This window comes from Cygnus atratus, chromosome 1 (assembly GCF_013377495.2).
Source record: "Cygnus atratus isolate AKBS03 ecotype Queensland, Australia chromosome 1, CAtr_DNAZoo_HiC_assembly, whole genome shotgun sequence".
NCBI lineage: Eukaryota > Metazoa > Chordata > Aves > Anseriformes > Anatidae > Cygnus > Cygnus atratus.
In genome coordinates this window covers 110,365,444-110,378,208 of record NC_066362.1, presented here as the reverse complement: position 1 = coordinate 110,378,208, position 12,765 = coordinate 110,365,444, and the positions used below count along the sequence as shown (strand labels likewise).

Here is a 12,765-nt window from a genome sequence, read left to right as displayed (position 1 = left end):
TCCTCACCCCATCCTCTCCCAGTCCCCCCGGGGCAGCACCAGGCGCGATGGCAGCGACGCAGCCAGGAGCATCGCTGCAGGTGGGAGGCTTCGCGAGGTCTGCAGCTGGGCAGCTGTTGCAGGAGAAGCTCCTTGTCCCCTTTCCCTGCCTGCTGCAGGTCTGTAAGGTGGGTCCCTATCCTGCCCTGCTGTTCCTGAGGCTGGGGGAGCCTGGTCCCAAGCACACCCAGTTCTCAAGGAGCCCCCGTGGACTCCTAGAACCAGAATCTGACACATCTTACAGATCTGCGTGTAAAATGGGGGAACTCCTCCCTGTGTAATTTCAGCAAAATTCCCAATCTTTACGTGGGGGTGGTTGTATTATCTTTTGAATATTTGAAGCTGTAAACCTCCAGCCTGGTGAGGTTGCCCTTTGGTCTAGCAATTACAGTTCTGTAGTGTTTTTTAACATTATTTGTGCAACCCACCCTGCGGGAAGCCAATCTGCATCTTTTTACTGTTTATCTAAATATTCTGTTTTAATGACTAGAATAATTCTGAATTCCCGAACTGCTTATTATACAGCTGCAGGCCATTCGAATATAGAGCACTGCTACAAAGCAGTAGTACTGACTGTGGGTTGAGTACTGAAGGCCTGAGAAAGAAATCTGAACTAGCACAGCAATGGCCCTAGGTTCAATAATTATGCTTTGGCTGAAAGGACTGCAAGAATTAGGGGTATTGTGGCATTTCCTGTTTCTTTCTTTCTCTTTTTTTTTTTTTTTTAAGTGGTGGGAAAGACAACGAAATGCACTGTCATGTCCTGTGAAAGGGGATCAGCTGCGTGATACATGGGATGTATCTGTTCAGTGGCTCTGACCCTGCAGAGGGCGAATGCTAAATGCGCCAAAAAAGCTGACTTTGCTCTCATTGAAAGAAAATGGCAGAACTTGTTTTGACTTTAAACAATAGCAGAATTTCTGTAGTCTGTATGTGCCTCAGTAACCGTACCATGTGGTCGTACAGTGACAAGTGTGTACTGAAATACTCCCCTGCAGGGGAATAGAGGAGAGGTGACAGAGCTGTGTTGACCCTCTCTCGGTGCTGGGGTTCATTCTGAAATTCTTTCCAGTCCTGTATGTTAAGTACATTTACGCCCTCTTAGTCTCTTTATGGAATGAGTGTTGCCAATGCATACTTTTACAATCCAGAGAGCAAGCCCATACACGAGCTATGGCAGCATGAAGATCAGAGCTGTGTAGTTTCCACATAGATTCTTTTTTAACGGGATTGTTCAAGGGCTCTTGCTACTGGTTTTGTTTTGAAAGTTGTCTAAATCAATAACATGGCTGCAGAGTCTCCAAGTATCTCGCCTAAGTCTTCCTACGAGCAGGATTGCTTTTGAAGTTGGTTCTTAGGCAGCTGGGCAGCACAAGAAGCTCACTCAGCCCCTCACGAGCACTTGAACAAGTGCTGGGAACAGCGTCAGGAGCCAGTACCACAGCTGAACATCCAGGGCGCTACGGGATTTTTCATTCTTACAATTGCTTTTCTTCTTGTCTGCAGCTTCATTCAACCCTTCTCATACTTCTTGCACATTTAAAAAACATATGTCCAAATCCCCTGTGCCTTGATTCCTCCAGAAGAACTGGAAAAGTCTTCATGAAATGAAGAAAAATGAATAAAATTATGAAAATCATTAGTGACCTTGCCTGCTGCTATTGCTAGTATTCCAGTTATAGCAATGATAATGTTTGTAAATCACCGTGAATTTTCAGGATCCTTCACAAGCAGCCATTAATTAATCCTGACAATATTTCTGTGATACGAGACGCTCTCGAGGTATCTGGCCAGTGTGTTGGACCTCGCCTTCATCACGTCAGCTGGTTTCTGTTGCTGTGCTGCCTGGGCACACACATACATGCCTCTTTCACTGGTACCTGCCTCTTTGCACAAGGCTGTGTGGGCAGAAATCAGGGAGCATCCCCAGCGAGAGCCCACTGCTTCCAGCCCCTGTATGTATTGGGAACATCTCTCTGTTGGTGCTTTTGGGAGTAACTGTCTGTCCTGGGGGGCTGAGGTCGTTCTGTGGAGGCCGGTTTGTTGTGGCATTGCGTTGGTTTTATGTGGCCCTGTGCACTCTTAGATGCTGACTTTTGTTCTCCTGTCATCAAAACTTTGCGGTGAAGAAAAGGCCCTGTCTGGGTCACCACCCCTCTCTCCACACCTGCGTTTCAGGGTCCATGCACAGTTTGATGATAATCTTTCTGGCAGCGATGCCAGCTTATGCAACCGCTGTCACTTCCACCCACTCCTGCCCTTCCTCTCACAAAGTGCTTGTACACGTGTTTGTGTGAGCACCTGGGGAATTCATCCAGACAAAAACTGTACGTTTGACATATATGTGTCCATATACAAACTAGACATACATATATATGCAAATATGCATCTACGCAAACATAGGTGCTTATATATACACACTTGACTGAGGTGTTTCTCATCCAGATGAACTCCCTGTCTCCTTACACCCATTCTACTAGTAATTATTGCTCTGGATTTTATTTTTTGACTGAAAGTTGAATGACAGATTGGAGGAGGAAGCTGTCTTCTGGAAAAAAAAAAAAAAAAAAAAAAAAAGCTTGGGAAAGGTTGGGTGTCCTCTCAAGGTTAGCCACAACAAGAACTTGAGAAGCAGCTCAGCCTTGTTTTAACTGTGTGGTAGTTGGAGCGAAGGCAGTACAGCAAAACAGCATTTCAGCTGCAAAAGGGTGATTGCTTTAATAACTGCTAATTTGTGCTGACTCAAACCGAAGTCTTGGGCACGCTCCACTGGGCCTGTGGTGAAGGTTTTCCAGGTAGGCTTCATGGCGATGACAATCAATAGCTACTATTTGTTTTACATCTGCTCTTTTGTTTAATCAAGAGTTTCTCCCTCTGCCAAATCTGGTGTGTTGAGTGAGCTTCACAAATTTCCTTTTATTCAGGCTGAGGAGCTTGCATATGGGTTCCAAGTAGCTCAGTAAGCCATGAAGGGCCATATGCTCCTAGCTTCTAGGCTGCCACATTCTTCCCCCTCCTTTTTTTTTTTTTTTTAATGATATATGGAAAAAATAACTTCTCATCCATAACCATCGACTTGAAGGGAGTCCTAAAGTCAGAATAGGCTCCCAGCACATCTGCTTCCTCTTGGCTGGTGGCTGATTCCATGTCAAACAAGTATCTTCCCCCCCCAGAGGTTTGTAAATGTTTTTCTAGTTGGAAAAAGACAGAGCAAATGGTTTCTTACACCCATTTAGGGAGTAATGAAGTTTCAGAAAGGCAAATGTTCTTCTTTAGATAACTCTCAACAGTAAATAAGCAAAGCCTATTTAACTAAACACATTGTATTTACTTTACACATTGTTATCTTGCACAATGTCAAACACAAATGGCAAGAAAATCACCTAAACCAAATGTAACAGCACCATTTGCACTGTTAAAATTAAGGCTGTGTCAGTACTTGCATTGTAAGGTTGTTCTGGGGCTCTCTAACGCCACTATAAAACGTGGGCTGAGCTGAGACTTGGCAAGTAACAGGTCGTGCCAGGAGCCACTGAGAAAAGAAAGAGGCAGAGGGGAAGGCAGCATTTTTACAAACTCGTCCATCCCAGGAAATTCAAAAAGTCGAAGCTGACATTTTGCTGTAGCAGGCACCGGTATGCATCGTATGAGTTAAGGATGGCATGTCAGCCATAGCTCTCAGTTTCCTGGCTTTTGTTGGTTTGGGTCACAAACCACAGCTCTGTACAGCCTTTGTCTGCAAACAGCAAACTTCTCGTAGTGACCTATTGTGGCAAGAGAATTCGAAGTGTGTTCCAACATTTTGCAGCTGTGGTATACTCAAATAAAACTGTAAATATTATGTGCAAACTCAGAAATTCAATTCGGTTTTTTCTTACAGCCACTTTCGCTTTTAGCTTTCTATTTGTAAAGGTTTAAGGAAAGGGAGAAGGGAGGAATTACTGACCACTTTGTCAGGAACAGTGCTCGCTACAGGCACGGCACAGCCTTAACTGTAGTGCATGCAGTTGTTAGGCTGTTAGTTAAGCCTGTTAGTTAGTTAAGGCTGTTTGTTAGTGTTAGGCTGTTAGTTAGCTAAGCTGTAATTGGTTGGTGCTTTCTAACCATGTCACTGGGTATCTCCCTAGGTTTCTCTCTGTCCTCCGTGGAAGAAGAAGGGATTCGTCGGCTGTATGTGAATGGTGTCAAAGAGACAGGCCTAGCTTTCAAGAAAGGTAAAAGACATTTTCAAATTGCATTTGGTATTGTTTGTTTAATCCTGGTGTACACCGTGAGCTTATTGGGGTGGAAGTTTTATAAATGCACCAAAACAGGATCCCAGTCCAGAAAAGATCATGCTTTTTCGGCAAGAACCTGAGGTAATGAACATATGGTTGTTCTGCTCTTGGAATCAACTGTGCTCTATAGTCACACTCTTTTAATTTTGAGTTGCTTTGTGTGTAGGAGAGTCAGCACCTCCCTTGCAGCCAGAAAGAAAAGCCAGGGCCCTCTCAAGTCAGTCACTGCAAGATAAACGGGTATGGTAGAAGCTCTCAGGTTACCCTCTGTGGCTGGGATTACTGCCTCTAGTTTTGCTCCCAGCATTTTCAGAAAGCATCACAGCACTTGCGCCAGAAACCAGCAGAGAAAACTCAGCTGCCAGGCGAGTCGTAGTGCAGAGAGGGGTACGGTTCTGCCATGCCTTACCCTAACTAAAGTCAACCCTGGCAATACCATGCCCATACTGCTTTTCCCACTCATCGCCCTCCCTCGTGTGCCAGCACTGCTGCTCCTGCAGCCACAGGAGGGGCTGGGCGGGGAGCTGGGCAGCTGAAATATAACCAAATTTTAAAGAGTAATATGGGGAACAAGAAGAGCAGGAAGACGCTCACCTCATCATTGCCCATTAGTGTATGCAGAGTCCTCAAAAGCACCTTCAGAGTTTTCTTTGGGAGTTGGTAGGTGGTAGTGCAGAGCTTACTCAAGAGCTTGCTGTTGTTGAAAGCGATGGGGCCTGTTGTCCCCCAGACAGCTCCAGCCCTCTGCCTGGTGCTGCCTCTGGCTGAACCAATTCAGCTACTGTCATACTGGAGAACTGCCATGACTTTTTCTGACCCGCTAGCAAATGGAGTTGGCTTGCACTGCAGCGAAGCCAGTGGCACAAGTGGCACAGGGGAGGGACAGGGCTGCACAGACAGAAGCTGGGAAGGGCTGGGGGGAGTAGTTTTGGCCACAGGGAGCCTGGAGTTTCTCTCAGCTGTAGCTTCTGACCCTACCTGAAGAAAAACACCTGGGGGGCTCTGGAGGCTGCCGCGTTTCAATAGTTTGCAAAGATCATTTTTCTCTGTCCTGTCCCTCCTCACCCCACCTCAGCCCCACACGGGGGTGAACAGGATAGGGATTCTGCCAAAAGCCCTGAACAAGACTTGGGTTGAGCTATCTGCCAGCCTGCACCAGAGAAATTAAGTTCTCTGTGCTTCCTGTGGGGAACAAAGGGAGTATTAGGGTGAAGATGCAGGGTTCAGCAGGTCTTATTTTGCTTTCAGGAGATGTTTGAATGAAAATCTAAATGAATGCGTGAACACACACTGCCTCCTGTGGGGCTGACATGCTAAAACACACTTTCAGTAATACATTACTCTTCATAACTGATACAAAAAGCCACTTCTGTAATAACAGTATTTGGCAGGATATTATGACAAGATACGCATAGTTAGCAGAGAGGAAAACTCTCTCTCTTCCTCGCATTATTTACATTTATGTTTGCATTTGACTGCATTTCCTGCAGTAAATTAACTAGAAGAGTTACAGTATTTCCTTTTCAACCTTTTTTTTTTTAATGAAAAACTCTGAAATTTTATTTTCTCCTAATTATTTTTATGATTTATGATGTTATCTTTTTCTGTTGGTTTGCGTTAGCTAGGCCATTGCTGGATTTGTACTGATGCCTGATTGTACTGAGGTATATATGATGTTTCATCCCAAATGATTAAGAAGAGGGATTACAAAGAGCAAACGAAGCCCCAGATAAGATGTTTATGGTTACAAGCATATTAATGTGCTGCTATTATGACATGGCATCACTAAGTAGAATAAATGAAATCATGCGAAATGCTTGACTTGCTTTGTTTTGTCCTCATTTCGAATATGATTTTATGGTCCATTTACTTCATAGCTATTCTATTTATTTCATTTTATTCTTTCTGAATCTGCACTCCACACTACAGTTTCTGGGCACAGTTACATGCATTTAAAAGAGATCTCAATTTTCCTAAAGAGGACTGGAGCTGTTTAGCCTTCGTGTTTCTTTCTCAAATGAGGATAGGTGATCTGTCCTGGAGAATGCAGCTGAGCTCCTCTTGCAGCTCAGGCTCATCGAGTCGGGCCTCTCATCATGGCTTAAGGGTGCCAAGAGTCATCCTTTGCCCTGGTCTCCCAGCCAGAGCACTGCACAGCAAGTCACCTACAAGAGCAGGTCACCTAGGGTAGGTTGCCTGCAAGGAGCAGCTCTTCTGGCCCTGTAAATTCCAGCTTTCCACCATGTAAATGCCAGGATGGTGACCAGGATGCCACAGCGGTCCCTCTGGTGGCTGTTGCACAGCATGATTTTCCATCCTCTCTCTCAGGGAGATGCCTGTAGGGGCCTGCCAGCATACCCTCAGCAATGAGTGCAGCCCCAGCGACTGACCTGTAGGCTGAGTGACACTGGAATTTATTCGGGTTTAAAGCCTGGTCCAGCTCGCCGTTGTTATTTGGAGAGCAGGCCGAGGGGAAGGTCAGGTCTCCTGCGGACCCTGGAGGGCTGCTCGTTGTCTGTCGCATTGCTGCATCGCCCGGAGGCGAGCGGGAGTCAGCTGCTTCCTCTGCGGATCCCCTTTTCCCTTGGGCACTGGGGCTATAAATAGCTCCTGAAATTGGATTGGAAAAGACCATGACTAACTTACCAAGTGCTAAAATTTGCCTTTTGAAGATCTATGTGCTGGGATGTAATTCGGACAGGGCCAGAGAGGAGGTTGTCTGAAGTCCTACACCGGTTAAGTGGGAAATGTTCTCCCTCCTCCTAAGTGTATCAGTAGGTGACCACTTCAGATAAAAGCATGCATATGGGAAATTAAAAGCAAGAATCAACCCAGTCCAGCAACACAGCTGACATAGTGATCCTGGGGGATTAGCTGCGCTGCTCATTGGGAGCCTCTGCTTCCCAAAGCGGAGGTGCAGACCCAGCTCACAATGCTTCATGTGGCTCCGTCTTTCCCCTGTCCTGTGTGCAGAGCCTGAGAAGTCTGGCTCTGTCCTTAAGCATACATTTATTTATGAGGAATACGTTTTGTACGATGGCTTGCTACACAGCAGCTGTCCCCTTGCAGAGTGATGTGAAGAAGGACAGGGTATGTGCTTGCTGGTTCCTCGTGAGGGACTTCCTGGGCACCTCACTCTTATGGTTACTGGAGTACCAGCCTGACAGCAGATCTCGCAGAAGTCCATCAAATTTCAATATAATTTGCAGTCATAAATGTTTACTTTATGTCTAGACATAACACTGTCTGGCACCTTATAAATACCCAGCTGAGCTCCTTGATGTCTGTGGGTAACAGAAACATTGCTGTGCAAGTCTTACCTGTTCCTTTCTGCATTGCAGGCCTGAAAGCTGGCGACGAAATTGTGGAGATTAACAAAAAAGCTGCTGAAGATCTGGACTCAGCTTTGCTGAAAGATGTCCTTGTTCAGCCTTCACTGTGTCTTACTGTACGTACCTATCCTGAAATAGAGGAAGGGCAGAAATTAACGCAGCCACCACCACGTCGCTTGGAAAACCCATCTGACTTGAGTGACAGCACGCTGGCATTTGCCGGAAGCAACCAAGGTATTGGGTTCAATGTAGAAATTATGAGGAGGAGAATTCACACTTAGAGTATGCTGGTGTAGTCCCATTGATCTGTAACTTCTGTGATGAAAGTAAGAAGGATTACAGTCTGAATGCACTGCGTGGATGATAAATGAGACCTCTGGAAGCTGTAAGGTATAGCTACAGTAGCAAAGAAGGATTAATGTGTACATGGTTAGGCTGTGAAATATGTCATCACCGAATGTGTGTCACATTCTCTAGCTGTGCCTCCAGCAAGTCACAGACCTGATTGCTCACTTACTTCTGGGCTGCACAAAGAGGTACCTTTAACTCCTGATTTGCCCACAGGATATATGTTCGGCAGGGAAGAAAGAAGGGATGAGCATTCACCCTCTCTGGGATCAGCCAGGAGCCCCATGTGTTTGATGAGACACATAAATAACTCACAGGGACAGTTCAAAACCCCTCAAGCTAGAGGCTGACATTACAGCCAAACGTACCTAACTGGCCCCACAGCACACTGAGGTGGAAAAAGCCATTCCTGCCCTCCACGCTGGGTTGTTCAGAGAACTGAACTGCAGAAAATTAAACTCTAGAAGAGGTGAATTGTTTGCTACTAGTTTAGCTTCCCAATCCAGATGAGGATAAGCACCAGTGCTGGGGTAAGAGAAATGGCTGTGGGAGAGCAGGAGCACCACTTTAGCCTCTAGCCATTATGTCTCTAAGACAGCAGTGGTGGGAAGTGCACTGGGATAGCAGGAAAGCTCCTGCACCATGTCTCCTCATACTTTCCTGTTTGAAAAGAGAAGAGGATATTGTACATTCCTGTTTCCTTTATTTTTATTTTTATTTTTGGAATAACTTAAAATTCAGGAAAAGTGAATAGAATGGCCCAAAAGAAGCAGTTTCTAGATAAACAAAACTCTTCAGAGTTGAGGTAAATTTTTTCTTCCAGTCAAAAAGTAAATGTTTTCTGAATATGTCAAAATACTTGCTATTTTCCCCAGAGTAAAGGTTTCATAAATGTCGATATAATTGTTCTGACATCTGTGAAATGGTTTTGGCTTGGGCATTTGGAATAAAAACTGGAGCAGGAGGGGCTGTTGATGCACTTCACCAGGGTTCAAGCCCACCTTTTCCCAGGACATGTCTGTCTGGTTGTTGTGGTCACCCAGTGTAGGGACTCCTTTGGTGGATGTGGGTGCACACTTGAGCTAACCCAGCAGCTGTGTGAGTACGTGAGCATGATACTGAGCAGGGACAAACAAGCCACAGCGAAAGATTGTTTGCTTGGACTCAGGACCAAGCTGACTCATCTCTGCCTGCGAAGGGTCAGGTGGGTACAGCCTGCCTCTCAACATTTCTCGATCCTGCTCTGTTTTGCTGAAAGTATTTACGGAAAGTGATCTAGCAAAAACGTCCTTGTTCTGGTAACAGGAACACATAGAGGGGAAGGAGAAAAATGGACCCCAAGTCTGACTTTTGGGAGTGTGATAGATCCATAGCACGTGGAGTAGCACAAACAAGAAGGCTTAAAATCAGCTTTTTGCAAATACCTCTGACGATACTGATAAAAGCAGCCTCATGTAAGATGTGAAATAAACTCCCCAAAGCAGTTAAAATTAAACATTTATGAAGGACATTCTTCCTTTTTAATTTTCATTGAACTTTTCCAAGTTAGGCTTCTGTGCTGAAAAATCTACTATTAAGCTCATGTTGTAAACATTGATAGCTGGCCACAAGATGTCCCCATTTCCTATGTAACACCAGTTCATCATGGACCCCATCCTTCTGTCTTTGCCTGCGCTTTTCCCGTAAAACCCCTGCAGAGTACTCTTTCCCCTTGGAGTGTCTGCCCTAGGTGCAAAAAATTGGGATCTGAGACTTCCATATTTATGCAACGTGGTGATTTCAAAGCCAGAGCAGTCACACTTTGTAACACAGGGCCTCTAGGGCTGGTCTCAATAAGCAGCTTCCCTGCCTCTGTCAGTGCTCTACATCATTATTTTGAATATTTAGGTCACGGAGGGGTCCTTTTCTTTGCTGAGAGTCAGTGCATGCTTTGCCAACTGCATCTGCAGAACCTGCAGAACCTTTTCATATTGTCCAGTAACAGCGCTGTGTGGGTACCATGTGAAGTGAAGACAGGACGTGGCTGATGAACACACCTCAGCAAAATGAGCCCACCTGCCTCTCCCGCTTTGTAGGTACTGCTTCCTTCGTGCTGCACTCAGTTCAAGCATGATCTGTGATCTTCTGGAATCTTTTCCCAAGCCAGGTTTCTGTATTTAACTCAGTGGTGTGGAAGGTCTGCTTGTTTTTCCATGTCCTGCAGAGAGCCTGTGAACTGCCTGCTGCACCAGCGTACCTGCATCTTCAGTAGCTCCCAGGATTGGGGCTCAACTTCAGGGCTTCCTTCTCTGCTCAGGTTTCTCTTGGCACAGCCGTCCACTACTTGTGGTGTGCTGCAGCCAGTTCCTTTGGTTTTTCATTCACGTGACAGGCGGAAAGAAGCTAGAGCTGTCCTGACATTTACTTTCTTTCAAAGTGCAGCAAATAAGGTGGCAATTGCCTTCATCACTCCTCAAAGGGGTAGGAATGCTTGCTTAACCAAACGAAGCAGCGAAATAGCTCATCAGCAAATGTGCAGGTGTTTATGGCAGCTTCTGAAAGTGCCTGTAATTGCCATATGAAATATGCCTCTGAAGAACGACATTAAGACAGTGTTTAAAGCTAAACAACGCCAGTGCTCTAATTTGGAATCACTTACCCCGAGGTGGGAGTGAAAGCAACAATCTGTATCCAGCTTTGCGATTTGGAGGCAGGTGTTTTGATCTTCTCCATCAATTTCTCTCTACTTAGATTTTAATAGAACACAATGTTGTACTGAAGCCTTTGTTCTTCTGGCTCTGTGCTTTTTCAGTTTTTCTTTTACCCCAAACTGGATCCATGTGAAATTTTAAAAAGGGGCACATGCTTTGATTTGGGGGGCCATAACCGCATCAAAGGTTTTTGGTCTCCGCTCTGCAGCTCCTTGTAGAGAGCAGTCAAGTGTGAAATACCCACTGACCCATTTGTATCCTTGTTGATTACTGGCAGTTCGGCTGGCTAGGCAAATCAGCTCAGTTGTTTCTATTCTATGTCTTATTTATAGCACGCAGATTTTTTCTTCAGTTCTGAGCTGCTACAGCCTCTGTTTCAGCAGGGGAGTGAAGCATTACTGGGCCAGAATGCCAGCAGGTATAAATCACCTATAGACCCATCCATTTTCCAGAAACTCATGGTCTGGTTGACCGATCTCGCTGATGTCCTGTCATCTCCTTCACTATTGCAATTCTTCATATCCCGTGAAGTCAGCAAAGGGCAGAGCTTTTGTGTGAGGCATACCATATTGCATCTTTTCAACAGAAAATACTGTCACATTTTTTTTAGTTGTTTTTAAGGAAGCTTTGGTCATGCCTTGTTACTCCGTGGGAGGTCTTCCATGAGCAAAGCCTGCACCGTGTTTCGGGGAGCTGACCTCCATGAAGTGCCTGCCAGTGTGGTTGTTAAATACGGTGTGACTTACAGCTGCTTCATTTTCTACAACTACCTTGTATACGGAGAGGTTTGGGCTACAGCCTGAAAATCAGCTCTGTGGCAGCTGTTACTTCTTTGTGTTATTTCTTAACAGGCTGTTCTTGAGATGACCTTGGATTTTAGGTCTCTAATTGATGTAAAAAATACCATCTTGGATATGATGTATACTTTCCCCTAGGAATTTGCTCCGTGTCAGGCTTGCAGAGCCACGAGTTTTCTTCCTTTCATCTATTAATATTTTTCCTGGCTTTCAATCTTCTCTCCTAACGCAGCCTGCATAAATCCAGTTGAGGAGGAATAGCTCTGATTCTGTCTGGAGCCCCGCAACCTGTTTTCCTTACTGCCTGAAGGGCTCAGTGAGAGCTCTGTCCCCTTCCCGTGAGGAGTGCTTCGTCTCCACAGTCTGCTCCACTCAGTCCAGGGAATGAGAGGTTGAAAGCTGGAAACACAGGGTCACATCTCCCTAAGATCAGTTAAGCATAAAGGAGATATTTTGCTATTAGAGGGGCTTCGAGATCTGGGAAAGGGAGGGGGGGGAGTATTACCCGTATTTGTTTGTGGTCTCCCCACTATTAACTACCTTTTTCACTCTGGGGTAGAGTTTCTGAGGGTTAGGCCTTGTATAGTTCAGTATTTTGGAGACCTCTAGTGTGAGGGATAACTCTGCAGGGATAATCAACAGCCAAATAAATCATTGTGCTGAATGTAGCTGATAAAAAAAGAAAGCATCTCCCTGTTTTGAATGAGTATATTAATCTTCTAGATGTGAAGCAGCTCGATGTTTTTAAGGAGTCTATTATTTTGTTGTTCAAAAAGAAGGAGAACTAGAGGCTAAAGTTAACACGTGCTGTGAAGAATATGGCATAAACATGAAACAAACTTGCATTGCACTCTAAGAATTGCTGTTGTTTCTCATTCCATCCTGGTCCTGTCACAGTTACCCTTAGGCTAAGTAATTTGGATTTCAGAACAAGCTGAGACTAACAGTAACCTTAATTTCTTCTGGGTTATTTTCCTGAGGCGGCAACTAATTTTGTATCTTTTGTAGCATGTTCAAAAAATAATGTTATCATTCAGTACTTGATAACAATTCCAGCAGCATTTACTGCAGCAGCAATTGAGGCTGTGGCATATAATTAAGCAGAGATGTGCGGAACTGTTGTCACAAGATGAGCTTTTTAAAAGCAAAAGCTAATGGAAGTTGCCTCAGCCAGAATTGTATTTGGAGGGCTAATTCCTGGCTTTTCTGAAGTTTACCTGAGCTGCTGTTGAAATAAGTGGTGTGGCTGTTAGCATATTAGTTTTTGGATTGCAGCTTTGGG

The 12,765-nt window shown here is 45.0% G+C and overlaps 1 protein-coding gene across 9 annotated transcripts in view; it reads left to right on the top strand.

Annotated features, from left to right (window-relative positions):
- Window positions 1-12,765, top strand: part of TIAM1 (TIAM Rac1 associated GEF 1) — a 189,949-nt gene that overhangs the window by 132,973 nt on the left and 44,211 nt on the right. For all 9 annotated transcript variants that reach the window (XM_050715965.1, XM_035545776.2, XM_035545784.2 and 6 more), the window contains 2 exons: window positions 4,167-4,253; window positions 7,658-7,882. In XM_050715965.1, coding sequence (XP_050571922.1) covers window positions 4,167-4,253; window positions 7,658-7,882 — 312 coding nt within the window. The remainder of the gene's footprint in view (window positions 1-4,166; window positions 4,254-7,657; window positions 7,883-12,765) is intronic.